General features: G+C 41.7%; 1 protein-coding gene across 4 annotated transcripts; it reads left to right on the top strand.

Annotated features, from left to right (window-relative positions):
• Positions 1-394: 394 nt before the first annotated feature.
• Positions 395-11638, top strand: HABP4 (hyaluronan binding protein 4). 4 transcript variants are annotated; one of them, XM_072150823.1, is made up of 9 exons: positions 395-503; positions 4392-4652; positions 5651-5804; positions 8080-8229; positions 9174-9245; positions 9440-9517; positions 9627-9789; positions 10635-10814; positions 11184-11638. In XM_072150823.1, exons 2-9 carry the CDS (start codon positions 4397-4399, stop codon positions 11238-11240), a joined length of 1110 nt encoding a protein of 369 aa, XP_072006924.1. In that variant the 5' UTR covers positions 395-503; positions 4392-4396; the 3' UTR covers positions 11241-11638. The 4 variants fall into 4 exon arrangements, with proteins under 4 accessions (XP_072006924.1, XP_072006926.1, XP_072006923.1 ...); XM_072150825.1 differs by lacking the exon at positions 395-503 and adding an exon at positions 510-653 and having other exon boundaries at positions 9177-9245; XM_072150822.1 differs by lacking the exon at positions 395-503 and adding an exon at positions 510-653.
• Positions 11639-16128: the final 4490 nt, after the last annotated feature.

Raw genomic sequence — 16128 nt, 5'->3', positions numbered from 1 at the left:
AACCCATCCCAGTCTATGGGGGGCTATCTATCTACTGAGGGGGTTAATAAACCCATCCCAGTCTATGGGGGCTATCTATCTACTGAGGGGGTTAATAAACCCATCCCAGTCTATGGGGGCTATCTATCTACTGAGGGGTTAATAAACCCATCCCAGTCTATGGGGACTATCTATCTACTGAGGGGTTAATAAACCCATCCCAGTCTATGGGGGGCTATCTATCTACTGAGGAGACCCCCTTACCTGCCAAGTGACTACAGGCAACGATCATAACTGTGTACACAACAACAATCATAACTCCCAACCACGTGTGCCGCCAGTAGGACACGCCTTTCCCTTATCAATAATGAACTCTGCTGAATGCGGCATCACATTGGACAGACGGTTACTGGGAGGGCGGAGCCAGGACGTGACAGATTGGCAGTCACCTGGAGTAGAAATGCTCTGACTGGCAGAATACCTGCGCTCGTTTCCTCCCTGCAATCTTATTGGCTGCGCTGGCGGTGGGTGGATATCCTGCAGGCGTGGGGCGGAGTGGACTTGTGATTGACAGTGTGCGGAGCGGGCAGCGTGCCTCCAGTGTATATAGGCTGAGGAGTGGGGACAGCTTAGGCTGCTTGCTCATCTCGCCGGAGTCGTGGCTGCATGTAACGGTTGGTTGTGTTGTATTTAGCGGGTGACAGTGTGGTTTCCTCAGTCACGTGGTGGGCGCTGGATAGAGGCTCACTGTCCTCTCTCATGTACAGTCCCGGTGTGAGGATACAAGAACTCCCTCTCGTCTGTCTTTGGCTGTGTTCACACTGCACTTTCCTCACCTGCCATGCGCTTCCAAATGAACGTGGCGTGTAAATTGATGTTAAAATTTGTGTTTACAAAATGCAGGCAATAACGCATGTGTTAAATTTAAGCTGCTTCCATTAAGTTCATCTTTTGTAGTGTTTTTTTGAAATCCTTCCATTAAAGGCCATGTGTGAATGCAGCCTTATATACTAGTCTGGCACCTATGTCCTCCACAGAGTGCAATGCACATGAAGTGCCTTCTGAAGCTCTCACTAGTACTAGGGCTACACAAAAGTGCGCTGTTCTCAGGCTGTAAACGTCGCCCCCGATTTGTTTTTGTTGTCTGTTTGTAATCGTTTTCTGACCAATTTTTTTTTTTTTTTTTCTAGAAAATGTTTTTGTGGATTTGTGAAATGGCTGTCCCAACTTCTTGACTTGTCACATGATTGTGACTGCATGTGCAGGACACCTGTGGCTACTATGGGAGGGCAGAGGTGCAAACACACACTCCTGACTTTAAAGGGGTTGTCAGACCACTTTTTTTTTTTTTTTTTTTTTTTTTTTTTTGTGTGAATTGTGAGCATAACTATGCTTGTCTCATCAGCCAGACATTAGCAGATGGAGGCTCAGGTGATCTCCTCTTATCTGTCCATGAACAAGGTCCTGGCAGGGCGATTGTTTGTGGGCAGATAACATCACATGACCTTCCATTTGCAGACATTTTTTGATGAGGTAAGACAGGATGTTTCTTTACAAATTAATAAAGCGGTGCAAAACTTTTGCATTTTAGTAAATTAAAGGGAACCTGTTACAAAGGACCTTTCACTAAAGTAAAGGCTCCATCCTTGTGTGAGTAAAGAGACAGGTGGAGCTGAGGAGTGAGTGGGCAGGTAACGTGGCCAACCCCTTTAAAATGGAAGGGAACATTCATCCATGGTCTGGAACCTTGTTCTGTCTACTGTGATCAGTGAGATTAAGGGTACATTCACAGAGAATAGCGGGACACGGCCGCACACACGCCGAAAGATAGAGCATGCTCTATCTTTTTGCGCTGTGCGGGCGGGATCACATGTGTGGCACCGTATCCCCGCCGTGCTGCTATTGCTGTCTATGGGGATGTACATGTGGCCGCGTTTACATCCCCGCAGACAGCCATGTGAATAATGCCAAAGGTCTACAAAGTTTTCAGGGTTACTGTTTTTATGGTCATATACAACTCATTTGTCCCTAAAATGTGTCAAAGCGTTAACTCCCACAAGCAGCCTCTGTATAAGCTTTAGCAAGTACTGCACCTGGTCTCCTGTGTTTAGCACTGAAAGATCAGTTCTGCATAATTGTAAACCGGATCTTTGGGGAGATTTATCAGAAGTGCCAGAGCAGAACTCTAGTACATGGCAACCAATCAGAGGTTTGCTTTCATTTTATAAACAGCTGTGGGAAGATTAAAGCTCTGACACTTCTGATCTCCCCCATTATCTATCTGCAGCTTACATAGGTAAATCTCCCCTATAGATGGAAATGCATTTGTTGTTCTTTAGACCTGTGCAGAGTAGAAATGGACAGTTCTCTGTTGCAGTATAAGGCTACATTCACACGAACGTATGCCTTGAGTGGTGACCCCTCCTCTCCCCATAGTGATCCATTGCGCGTGGCATAGTAACAGGGGAAAGATGGGAAATGTCCTATCTTCTCACCATATTGCTTTGTGTGGCCATTGCTTTCTATGGGGGAAGTATTTACGGCCCCCATACGGTCGTGTGAATGTGGCTTTACATCTTCTTTTAGTTGGTCTAGTTTGCTGTGCCACAGTATTTAATTTTTTGGTGGTCTTTACCTGAGCCCCTCAATGTACTGTGGAGGAGCTGCTTGAAAGCTGCTGTCTGCAAACTGATTTAAAAAAAAACCCCTCAAATATGGTGCAAGTTACTAGCGTAGTAATTCTGGCATGGGCCGATTAATGCATTTCCCCCTCTGCCTCTTAGAATCAGATGATTGCTTGTTCATGTCCCATGGGAAATGAAAAATAAATAAAAATGCCTATAAGTCAAACGTATAGAGACATATAATGCACAAAAGTTTAAGTCCTAACACAAGTACCCCGCTTATACAAGAGGGGGGGGGGGGGTGATTAGAATTTTTGGTTTTTGAATAAAATTTTTAAAAAATTTATTTTTACCATTTCAGACCCCCAGGTGTACTTTAACCCTCGGTGGTGTGATCCTACCATATACTGCTATACTACTGAATGGCAGTATATGGGGAATTTTCTCATAATACCTTACAATGGGCAAATTGCACATTGTAATGAATAGGTTAAAACCAGACAGCCATTTACAGGGTTAACACCCGCGATTGGTGCCACCACCGACCACGGGTGTTACCGTGTTCCCTCTCCATACACCCGCAGCCGGCATGTGGCATAATAGTACGTCACCTGTCAGTAAGGGGTTAAAGACTGAACTTTATTCCATTAGACCAGGGGTGGCGAACCTTTTAGCGGCCGAGTGCCCAAACTGCAACACAAAACCCCCCTTATTTATACCGAGATGCCAACTAAAAATTAAAGCAGTTACTTATTGCTCCCTGTTCAACAACCTTCAATCATATTGGCTTCCTGAGGACAGCAACACAGTAGAAAGATGGAAATTTTTCATCATTTTAGCTTCTTTCCAGTTTCCCTCTGTACACAGAGAAAATCGTGGGGCCAGCAGGAGGTCCTCCAAAGTTAATTAGGCCCTGTTTTCTCCCTCTTCCTACAGTCCAAAGTAGGGAAATAAGTATCAAAATATGACTGAAAGCAGCATTTTTTAAGTTGCTTGGAACTGCAGGAAGATTCTTTGAGTCTTGTCTGGTGTGCTGGGGTGATGGCCCGGGTGCCCACAGAAAGGCCTCTGAGTGCCGCCTCTGGCACCAGTGCCATAGGTTCGCCACCACTGCATTAGACTCTAGAGCAGTGATGGCGAACCTTTTAGAGACCGGGTGCCCAAACTACAACCAAAACACACTTATTTATTGGAAAGTGCCAGCACGGCAATTTAAGTAGTAATTTATTGCTACCTGTTCTACCACCACTTTTAATCATATTGGCCTCTTGAGGACAACAAAACAGTTGAAAGAAGAAGGGCAAATTTGGACTAATGTTGTAGCATCACGCTATGGTCCCCCTGAACAGGAAGAAGCCTAGAGAAGCTCTAAAGATAATCCTCCCCTTTGCACATGTTCTAACTCTTCCTGCAGTCCCAAGCAATCAAGAATGTGTTGCTTTAAAATATCACTAAAAAAGCAGTATTTATTGAGTCGCCTGGGACTGCAGGATGATTCTTTGAGTTCTATTTAGAGTGCTATATTGATGGCCTGGGTGCCCAAAAAGAGGGCTCCGAGTGCCACCTCTGGCACCCGTGCCATAGGTTCGCCACCACTGCTCTAGAGGAAAGACTGTGGGAGGATTTCTTGATGAATAACATGGCTCTGCCATTTTCTGATGTATGTCCATTCTAGATCTGCTCTGGATATCGTGTCGGCTTGTAGCACACGCAGGTGTCAGTAAACATATACTGGCCACAGCAATATATAGATGCCCTGTTCTGATTTCATCTGTATTTTCTCTGCAGGAGGTATGAAACCATTAGAAGGGAGTCCTGTTTCCACCACTATGCAGGAAGCTTTTGGCTGTGCGGTAGCAAACCGCTTTTTCCAGCTTCTGGATGATGAGTCTGATCCCTTAGACTTTCTGCATCAGGCATCAAGTGAAGTTGAGCATAAGAAGAAAAAAGAGGAGGAAGTGGCCAAAAAAGCTTCCAACCAAAAAAGCAACAAAAAAGAATCCCAAAAGGACAGAAAGGCAATCATTGCAAACAGCACAGAAGCCCCAGGTTGGTATGAAGCAAAGTGTCTTTGACATTGTAATGAACAGAAGTCTCATTAACGTCCGTACAAGCATATGATGTGAGTAAAAGCTTGTACAAGCAGTTTTACTCCTCAAAAAAGCATAAATATCCTTGAGGTTTTTATATATTACACTCAATTGTGGCCACAGTACAGTATTGACTACAGATGCTCTGGTCACATGACCTTGCACAGCACCCGGGAGGAGCCCTATATGTGCGGACAGCACCATGAGGACAAGGCCTTTACCATGATTGGGCGATCAGTGTGATCCTGTCCTGTTACGCGACTGATGCAATTGGTCCCTGGTCACCATAGCCCTCAAACACAGCATTCATGTTAAGTGCTATGCTTGCAGGGAAGGTGTTGTCCAGGAATAAAATATATACAGGCTGTCCCTGGGTTATGTACAAGATTATTGTAGGCTAAAGTACAACAAATTACCAACATCCATAGGACTGCTTGTAAGTAAGAGATCACCTGTATGGCTGTAAAGCTAAACCTTACTCTCCCTTCTGGGCTCTCATTCACCTGTGGCACTGCCAGTCACTGCAGTCTTGTCTTGTATACAGAAGCTGATGGTGCTTTCTCAACGACTGCCGTCCACATCCTACAAGTAGTCTTGGACCATAGCAGGCACTGGTGGCCTCTGTATACGAACTTGGCAGCAATGTGGGTGAATGAGAGGGTAACATAGAAGAAGGTAACAAGAAGTTTATTGCACCCACCGTCATGTATCACAAAATATTCACTGGTGGCAGCCCACTTAAGCAGCTTGCATATTTCCAAGTTTGTCCTGAAAAACTCTGTGCACATGACTTCCAGATTTCCAACCCAATAGTCAGTGTAGTGAATTTATTGCAGCACTCCAAAAAAGAGGTGATGGGATGTCAACAAGTGCAACTCCTAGCATCTACAGAATTTTATCCTACAGCTAGTATACTTACAAACTCTTTAGATTTTATTTATTATTTTTCCCTTTTAGGCTCTAAGCGAGCGCCAAAACAGTCTGTGCAAAAAGTGACTCAGAATGAAAACAGTGGCACAGAAATGAAAGTGGAAAGATCAGAACGTCGGACCGCCTTCAGGGAGTTCCGTTCCAATATTATAGAAAAGCCCATGGAGTACAGCATTGACAAGTATGTGCTAGGTGTCGGAATAACTGAATGTGTTTTTCTTTCCAGCTTTATGTAAACTCTTCCTGTCTTGTTTGTATTCCATTGTATTAGATACATAAATTAGTGTCACAAAATGACATGCTGGAAAGGCATTGAAATGTAGATTTTTTTTTTTTTCTTCTCGTCCTAAAGGAACCAGCATAATTCTCACTACCCTTTTAACAAACTTTGCCTTCAGCAAGACCATTTGTAAATAAAGGTTTATAGTATGATTTTGTTAAAGGCGCACTTGGATGTCAGGTTACATTTATGTGGAGGTGAGGGGGAGCAGAGTCACAGAAGCTAGGTCTCCATTTACCAGCTCTTTAAAGTCACAGTAAATCATTCACTTTCTGGTATTGCTCCATTCCACATCTGTATTCTGGTATCCTTTTAATTATTAAGCTCTAAATCCCACTATTCAAATAGGTTTTAAGGGCTCACATATTGATAACTTGTCTTTAGCATGCGTTTTCAGTGTCTGTTCTGCTTCCTCGCGAAACATGTATTTTGCAGACCCCTAATTCGATTTTTGGTCAGTGGATATTGTTAACTTGGATCTTAAGGCCCCATGGGCTCCACGGTATATTGGGGATGTGTGTTAGCTGTTGCCTTTCTATGGGCTTGTACACCTTTTTCTAAGGTGCCATGAGAGCGAACTCTCTCCTGCCCAAGTCTGTGGCTTGGTCGGTCCTTTTTCAATTGTTGTCAGTGTGTGAGAAGACCTTATGCTGATGAGTACCAGCCATTGAGCACACTATCGACAATCCCTGTTGACCCTTGATTACCTCTAAGCTAGGAAGATTTGATAAAGGACCATTTGGGACACTAAACCACCAATCCATAAGGACCTGTGGGTGATTTGGTGTAGCAAATTGCCCTGACAGGTCCTCTTTAAATGTTACGCTGTCACTCTATTGGAACAGGATTATGGTGGGTTGTGTTCACTAAATGAAAACCTGTAAATATATTGTAGTTGGGGTTATATGATTTAACAAAAAAAAAAACAGGTGATGCTCTCCCTATTAAGAACCTGACTGATCACAACACCAAGGTACATGTGTACAGCTTATGAATGGAGCAGTGGATCAGCATGCACACAAAGCTTTTAACTATGGAACTAGCGGATATGGCTGAGGGATGGGATTAATGGAGTTGAAGGATGCTCCACTGCAGCTTTATTCCGACAGGGCAATTGCAGGCACCTTGGTAAATCTTACTACTTACTCCAGAATTCGGATGTACTCCTGTGACAAAATAAAAAGGTGTTGCAAAGCACTTCAGACTAAGTATTTAGACCATTTTGGGTACTTTTTTGACTTGTAGGAAACTTTAACTAGCTGCAAAAGTCAGTTTGCCAAGAAAATTATTTTGGCACATTAAATTAGATCAACAAATATAAGGTGCCAGGTATAGACCAGTGCAGAGCAAAGAGCTAAACTATGATGCTTTGAGAAATCTCCCCTATTGTGGCTGGGCTGCCACTAATAACACTTGGCTTGTTACACACTGTGTGTGAGACTAAATCTGCCTGGGACCATACTACACACTGAAGACTTCATGTAGTACAGTGCAGCTGTCTTGCAAGGACTGATGCGTCATGGATAACTTTAATGCTTGGGGTATTCTCGTCTGGGCACTCACATGCAGGTTCTTTAATCTCCGTATGTAAACATTTCCTCAATTAGATGTTATTTAAAAACTTCTTATAAATGTAGTCCCTTAGAAACGACTGTGTCCTTGGACCTTGGATACGACCACCTCTGCTGGTGTGGCTGCACAAAGAAACAAAAGTTTTTTTTAATATAAAATGTCCAGGAGTTGCTGCATGTCTCAGTGGTAATGAACACTGAATCCAGGAGGTCAGGCAGGACTCAACAGCACATATATGGCCACTGCTGCCTAAATGTGAGAAACGAGATGACTTCCTCTGAAACGACCACCTAAGGGACAACATGGCTACATCTATGAGAAATTATCTTCACACAGGTACATTTTTAAAAATTGCATCCAATTGAAGAAATGTTTACATATGGAAAATGAAATTAAATGTAAATGCCCTGATGGGAATACTCCCTGGGGCAGTTTGGTCTATAAAATGCATCTGGTCACCATACAGCCGGTGTCAAGTTAAATAGTTAAGATCTTTAGGCTCACTTCTAACTTTAAAAAAAAAAAGTGTCTGTATAATAAAAAAAAAATATATATATTTTTATGCGTGTTGACCTGTGTAGCTAATAGTCTATCTTGTTTCAAGCTTTGAAAAGGAAAAGCATGTAAGAAATTGGGTTGCAAACCAGAGAGGTGGGTTTCGAGGCAGAGGGAGAGGAGGCTTTCCACGAGATATGGAGAATGACAATCTAAGAGGAAAACGGGAATATGAAAGACACAGTGGCAGTGATCGAGCGTAAGTATGGTTCAATAAAGAATACTTTTTATGTGAAATGAAATCGTACCATCAAGCTTAATAAACCAGGGAAACTTGCTCATAGATCCAGGCAATCTTGTATTTGTTATCCTCAAAGAAATTTTACAATTATGCTAATGATCCAGAAGGGCATTTGGGCTATTACCAGACCCACTTTATACTGCAACTTCACAGGCTGTTACAGTTATTGATTCTCCTACAGTGTCAGATTATAGCAGACTGAGGGTGGGGAGATGGATTAATAGCCTGTGAAGCTATTGCACAGAGGGGCTGGCTCATAATTTTAGAAGGATGGAGCCATGGATAACTAATATAAGATTACCAGTCTCTAGCCTGGATCTGTGTAAGGCCAGTTTCACATTTATTCTGTAATCGGATGTGACAAACGCTGTTCCACAGACTGATCACTCTCCTGGGGCCTGATATGTGCATAATATTGATATACGATGCACATAAGTTCTTGTTTCCCTGATAAGTAGTAGAGCTGACACTATCTGCTCTGCTCCATATTGTGGAAACAAGAACTGATTCTAAAACTACTCATAACCATGGCTTTAGACATATGGCTCCAATCCTTCTATGTGTAGTCAGACTGGTCACGTGTAACTAAAACGTGCATCTTTAGCATGCTTAATGTTGGCAAGTATAATGTGCCCAGTTCTTGGCTGACTGGATCTGTAAGACCTTATTTACATAGTGGCTATTGCACTAAAAGGCATTAGAGAATGGGTATCCTTTTGATTTAGAAGTCTGTTTTTAGATTGGTGTTTGTTTGTTTGTTTGTTTGTTTTTTTTGGGGGGGGGAGGGGGTTATTATTATTCTTCCAGGGCAGTCTAAAACTTCAATGATGTGGTGAGGCCAAAATTTTGCTGTAGTGCTGTCCAATTACTTGGTGTAAAAACCAATGTTCTCTGTCTTTTAGTAGAGTAAGAGCAGAAGACAAGAGAGGTGGTGGTGGACCTCGCAACTGGGGCTCATTTAAAGATGCTTACAGGTACACAATTACACAGCCAAATAGTGGACCCATTACAAAATGTGCATTTCAATGTATAGAAGTAGTTAGATATTTGGACTTTAAACAGCTATCCAATTGGGGTTATATGTTGCATACGTGAATATGTATACAATAGCGGCATCAATTATATAAAGAGCAGGTATAAAGAACTCGTTTGTATTCTGCTTTTCTAGTGATGTTGAGCCATTGCCTTTGGAAAACATGGAAGCCATTGAACCTGTTGATCTTATGGAGGAAGAGCAAGATGCCAGGTAAGGTGATCTGGAACAGTGTGATGTGTGGTTGAAGGTATACTCAAGTAGTCGTTAGATGGGATGAGCAGCAACACCTGCTGGAGAGGGTTTTTCTCTTTTTATCCAGAGTGCCTGAAGAGGATGCTGAAGACTATGTCAGAGAGATGTCACTAGATGAATGGAAGTCTATGCAGGACCAAAGCAGACCAAAGATTGAACTTAATCTGCGTAAACCAGATTCTAAAATGCCTTCCAAAGCTCTTGTTATCCACAAATCAAAATTTAAGAATGTAAGTTTTTTTTTTTTTTTTTTTTTTTTTTTTTCCTCCTTTGGCAATTGCATGATTTATATAGATTTTGAAATCCGACTGGTTACCTATCAGCAGACCTTTATTTTTTCAGTCCTGCCACGACCTCGCACAAAGTTATGGTTTTACATATCTCCAGGGTCTGTAGTTTAGAAAAATTTAATTGCCCCCTCCTGCACTATAATGTGCTGCCTGCAGAATATGTACTCATATAAAGTTTAACTACATTACTAGTAGGCTGAAGGAATAAAAAACAGAAGGCTGTACCTTCCCTCTGGAGAGTGTGTGCTGCTTACATGGCACCACTAGGACCAATTGTAAGTGTAGCAGGTCGCCAGTTTCTCTCATTGAGGCTCCAGTAGGAACAAATAGTCTTTTCTGCAAGCAGGCAGCTAGCAAATATATTTGCCTGTGAGATCTTCTTCACGATCTATGTAACCTTCCACAGTTCTGGCTTGGGTGAAATGTGATCATTTTATTGTATGCATGTAAAACTTACTTTACAAGATTTGTGTTGAGGGGGTATGAACCCTTGCACAAAACCTTTTTTTGACCAGTCTGTACATCACTGCAAACCTGCCCAATTCAATCCACAAGCTGTGTACTAAAATAACCCTGTAGCTTGTCACTGCTGTGGTGGTCGTTGCCCCCTCTGAAATCTGCTTTAGGTGTTTTGCTTGGAAATACTAGTGTCTTCACCTTGTGTATATCACCCCCCCCCCCCCCCCCTTTCCAACATCGGCCAAGGATTAACTTTGTTTAGATGAACTGGTAACGCGTAGTCTCTGTATGGGGGATTATAAACTTGTAATTTTTAATATCCATAGAATAGAAAGGAGGATGATGAAAATTGCCATTATGGATTACGCAAACCTGTCAATGATATCACATCTCAGCTGGATATCAACTTTGGAAGCCTCCCCCGTCCAGGACGTGGGGGAAGAGGTGGCGGTGGAGGTCGTGGACGTGTTAGAAGAGACGAGGCATTTCCCCATGAAATCCACGATGTAAGTATGGGAAGGCAACTGGGTTTCTAACTTTCTGCCACAATCTGTAAGATGAGGTCTAAGCTAAACTATACCTTTACACCTCTTACACATTTGAAGCTTTTACACTAGAAACTTGCTCCAAAATTTGGAGCCATTTGTTTAATAGGTCATAGCCCTATTATCAAATGTGGAAAGAAAACATCAAACTAGTAAATAACTGGAGTTTGTTTTTGTGGTCTGAATTCACATGCAGCAAACTATTACAGCAACTTCTGAGACTCCCATTTATAATTTCAGCAATATATACACGCTAACATTGTAATGTCCTATCCAGTTGGCTCAACCGTTTTAGTAAAGTTCATCGTTTGTACCCTTCTATTTGTTTAGGCGCACGAGTTTGTCTTAAACCCCGATGATCCTGAAGACTTTCCAGCTCTGATGTGATCTCAAGTTTTGTTTTTTTTTGCTTGTCCTGCATCTTATAATGGCACTATGCCAATGGCAAATTAAAGAATTAGATGTAGGGGTTGTCTACTGAAACTTTTTTTTTGCCAGTGGTGAAAGTACTGCACTTTCATGAGTAGGAGTTGGGGAAGAGACGTTGGTGCCAAACTAAATGTCCATACTCTAAAACGGAGTCTTTGGCATAATGTTGTAATTTAAAATGTTTGGCAGGGTTAATTGAGCACTTAATGTTATGAAGATGAAGGTCGACCCTGAATATGATGTATGATCATAGGACTTCTGCTTTTCCTCCCTCAGTGTAAAAGTTGCCTTTTATGCCATTGCATTGCAGTTTTGGAGCAATTGAAAAATTAAAGTTGCTGTTTTGTGCAAATTAATGGCTTCTGGAATTTCTTTCCTCCTAATGGAACACTGATGTTACGGGTCAAAGCCACCACCTTTGATTAACGTTCTACACACTCGGTCACCTACAAAGCTCCACTGTAAAAACCTGCAGACTTCTGACTAATATTACAATTTTGGCTGAGGTTGGTTGTTGCATAATCTTTAATCACAAAGGTGTTTTTTATATTATCTTTTGGCAATCTACACAAACCAATTATCTAGATATAAGCCTGGCTATGGGCGCACTCTACCGAATGTGTACAACTCTGGAGCAGGAGTTCCTGGGTGAATACTGCTGTGATGGATGTGCCCATATTTTATCTGGAAGCTTGCTATCTAGAAGACTGCAATCAACCTTGATTAGGATTTTGGTCATGTAGCCAGAAATCCGGTTCCAGAACACCCAATCAAAATCGCTAAATTGAGAGATGATGCAAGGTTGTCTGTGTCAGAAATGGCAACCCTGGTGGATGCTGCTCTAACAGCCATGATAGCAGCCCAGCTAGTAGTAGGGAGGATGGTAGTACAGGTAAGCCAAGATGATTAGGTATTTTAAGGGACTCTGATTAGGAAGACTAAAATAATGAGGGGGTGGCAAATGCCTAATGATGCACAGCAGTCACTGCTGGCCTGTGGGGCAGTCCGGGGAAGGCAGTGCCACGGACCGCCCCCTCATGAATACAGTGCAGCAGTGTTTGTTGGTGCTAACAGAAGTTTCTGATAACGCTATCAGCATAACACGTTTTTATAGGTGATAGGTCCTCTTTAAAGGGGGGCGGGGGGAAGCTAGTGGATGGGGAGATCCGTTGGGTTTTTCATTTAATAGCTTTTTATTCTAGTTCAATGCTTTGGCTACTAATTGTTGCATTGAAGTTGGAATTTAAAAAAACATTGCACTGCAGCCTCCCCATTAGCTTTACACCTTGTGGAAGCACCTGCAGTTCTTGCTGCAAGTGGTGTGTTTTTGGCATGGACAAGAACTCTGGATACCCAAAGTGTGATGTTGGAAAAAGGAGACTGCAGTAAGAAGCCCCCTCCCCCCTTAATAAAAAAAAAAAAAAAAAGCGTATTAGGAAAACTTGTGAATTTGGTATCACTGCATGCGTATTGCTCCAGAAAAGTTATTCTATGCAGTATATTTAAAAACCATTGAACCTAAATTAGTTCAGCAGTAGGGTTTATGAATGCCAAAATTGTGCCATCAAAAACTACATTTAACTTTGTAACCAAAGTTATAGCTTGTTGAAGGAATTGCTGAAATACACTTCAATGGCCATCCGGCATGGCTTGTGGTGTGGTTCCGTAGCTTGTAGAAAGATAGGACATTGTCCTATCTTTCTAGGGAGTATGGTGCAGTGCATTCCTATGGAGAGGGGCGGGGCTCACCACCTCCTCTCCTGGGGCCGCCGTGGTATGGCAGGCAACGGCAGTGTCCAAAAACACAGCACCTTTAGGGTGCATTCAGTTATTGGACCCTTTTTAAAAGGACTGAAAATGCATGCATTTTAGGTTTATCGTCAATTCAACCAAACTTATTGTAAACGGGTTCAAAGCAGCCAAACGCATGGTAAACTTGCATAAAAAAACGCCGGGGATTTTCAGTCTGTTTAAAAACGGTCCACAGATGCACTGTGTGGTAGCAACCTATGGCCTTCCTTGGCTTATTTAAAAATCTGATGTAAATACTTTTGTGTAAAAACTACAAAAGTGCTTATGGAATGATACCTTTATTAGCTAACCAGAAAAATGATATTTGGTGCAAGCTTTCAGGGCACACAGGCCCCTTCTTCAGGCATGGATACAAATGAAGCACTGAGAGAAACACAATATTTGAGGGATGTTACAACAAGATAATTAGTACATATTGTGAGACCCAATGAAGATAACCTCCACTTTTATTGCCCCAGCTCATCTTCATTGGGTCTCACAATATGTACTAATTATCTTGTTGTAACATCCCTCAAATATTGTGTTTTTCTCAGTGCTTCATTTGTATCCATGCCTGAAGAAGGGGCCTGTGTGACCTGAGTGAAGTTGGCCCCCCCCACCTTGTTCAAATCAAACAAAATTGGTGTCAAACGTTTGTGCCGCTATCGTTTTTAAGATTTTAATGAAAGTTTTCAGAGGTCAACCAGCCCCCCCCCCCCCCACATTGCCCAAATCATACAAAACTGGGGCGGAACAATTATGCTACATTTGCTAGTTTGTGCTGCTCAATTTTTTGTTTGTGCTGCTTTTGTTTTGAATATATGAACAAAAAATTAAAGTTCAAAAAAATCAAGCAGACCCCACACATTAACCGAATCAAACAAAACTGGTGTCAGAGTTCATTTCTTCCAAAGTACAATGTGTTTGCTAGCTCCCCCTGGTGATCAAACCAGGGAAGTGTAACTAGGTTTGTTTTTACCAGTTCCTCCTAAACACCTTTAACCCCTGAACATACCTTAAAAATGATAGCGGTACAAACGAAAATTTTTGCTGCACAAACGTAGCACTAACGCTTGACACCAGTTTTGTTTGATTCGGTTAATGTGGGGGGGCTGCTCGAACTTTAATTTTTTGTTCATATATTCAAAACAAAAGCAGCACAAACAAAAATTTGAGCAGCACAAATGTAGCAAAATTGTTTGGCACTGGTTTGGGCAATGTGGGGGGGCTGGTTGACCTCTGATCTCTGGGAACTTTCATTAAAATCTTAAACGATAGCGGCACAAATGAAAATTTCTGCTGCACAAACGTTTGACACCAATTTTGTTTTAATTTCAACAAGGTGGGTGGGTTGCCTCACCACATTAAGTCCATCTAAATGAAGTTATTCAAATCTAACAAAATTAGTGTCAAATGTTTGTGGTATGTTTTGTGCAGCAGAAATTTTTGCTTGTGCTGCTATCATTTTTAAGGCATAATTTTTCAGCGGTCAACCAGCTACCCCAACATTGCCCAAATCAAACAAAACTGGTGCCAATCAATTGTGCTATGTTTGTGCTGCCCAAATTTTTGTTTGTGCTTCTTTTGAAGATAATAATTAAATTGTAAAGGTCGGCCAGTCCCCCCCCATTAACCAAATCGAACAAAATTGGTGTCAAACGTTTGTGCAGAAAAAAAAAACACTTTTTGGTTATTAAGCCCTTACTGATCAAATAAAACTTCCTGAAAAGATGCAACAGAATTGATATATAAGTCTTTACATGTTTTCAACCCATTACTGAGGAAGGGGAGCGCAGAGAAGCCTCAGGGAATCTGCTGTGGTAGATGCACAGGAGGCATGGTGATCTCATCAGCTGCTCGCTTCAGAGGTGGGGGGCTGGATTAGCAGCAATATTGAGGTTTGAAATGCATGGAAGATGCACGAAGATGTCCCTGGATTATCAGGTGGCATTCCATAGCAAAAGCCTGTATTAAGTTTAATGTGTTGGCTTACTGCTCCAATAAACAGCTTGGGGGCTTGGAGAATTATTAACTGTTGTGTCATAATGAGAGCTATTACTAATGAGGGGTGGTGGTGCACAATTAGTGGGAGTGTCATAGAAGCCTTATATTGTGTGGTGGTCAGGTGGGGCTATATGCTGTGTAGGACGGTATTATACTGCTTATGGGGCCAGTTAGGGGAGCAAGAAGCACCAAGCCCCACCTACTTCCTCTATAGTCAGTCCCGGCATAATACATGGAATATGGCTATGAACAGATTAGGGATTGGAAGGTGGACCCCAAGTGGTAGGGACTTTCTTTTTTTTTTTTTTTTACAGTAAACAATATTTTTTATTAAATAGCAGTTGTGTTCAGCATTTCCAAATAGCAACTAGTATAAAGTATATGGAACCTATACAATGCCAATACAGGGTATAAATGATGTATTAGTTTATTTTGCTGAATTGTGTATTTACAAAGTATTTCAGGAATGTATAAAAACACTTATGTGACACGGTTTCTATACAACATATAGCATACATATTGAATGGTGAATTGAATATTTTAAATTTTTTTTTTTTCTACAATGAAAATACCTCCTGCAAAATATCAACCTCTCAGTAGCTTTTTAAAAAAATAGGATTACAAATATACCATTTACTAAAAATCAAGACTTTTACACTGTGGGTTCAACATTCTGAAATAAGAAGTCAACATAAAAAGGCACAGGTAAAGGTGCTATTAATTACATGGTTGAGATCCATTACAAGACAGACTGCTCACATATGGCGAAATTCTCAATTGGATCATGTGTTGAATTCGTCAAAGTGCATCACACTCGGGTGCTGTCACACGTCGCGTTTACTGCATGCGTTTAAAAACGCATTGCTACAGCTGAAGGGATATTTCCCTAATGAAACAGCTGTTAACGCTTGCGTTTACAAAATGCAAGTGTTAACGCATTAACGCATCAGTTGTTAACACAAACGCAAGCGTTAACAGCTGTTTAATTAGGGAAATATCCCTTCAGCTGTAGCAATGCGTTTTTAAACGCATGCAGTAAACGCGACGTGTG

Source organism: Engystomops pustulosus, chromosome 1 (genome assembly GCF_040894005.1).
Source record: "Engystomops pustulosus chromosome 1, aEngPut4.maternal, whole genome shotgun sequence".
Taxonomy (NCBI): Eukaryota; Metazoa; Chordata; class Amphibia; order Anura; family Leptodactylidae; genus Engystomops; species Engystomops pustulosus.
This window is presented reverse-complemented; position numbering and strand designations above follow the sequence as displayed.

What these genes read in the sequence shown, in the direction of transcription:
- HABP4 (XM_072150823.1), top strand. Translation starts at nt 4,397, where the DNA reads ATGAAACCATTAGAAGGGAGTCCTGTTTCCACCACTATGCAGGAAGCT. An exon ending in AAACAGCACAGAAGCCCCAG is followed by an intron (nt 4,653 to 5,650) that starts GTTGGTATGAAG and finishes TTTCCCTTTTAG; the next exon opens with GCTCTAAGCGAGCGCCAAAA. An exon ending in GAGGAAGAGCAAGATGCCAG is followed by an intron (nt 9,518 to 9,626) that starts GTAAGGTGATCT and finishes CTTTTTATCCAG; the next exon opens with AGTGCCTGAAGAGGATGCTG.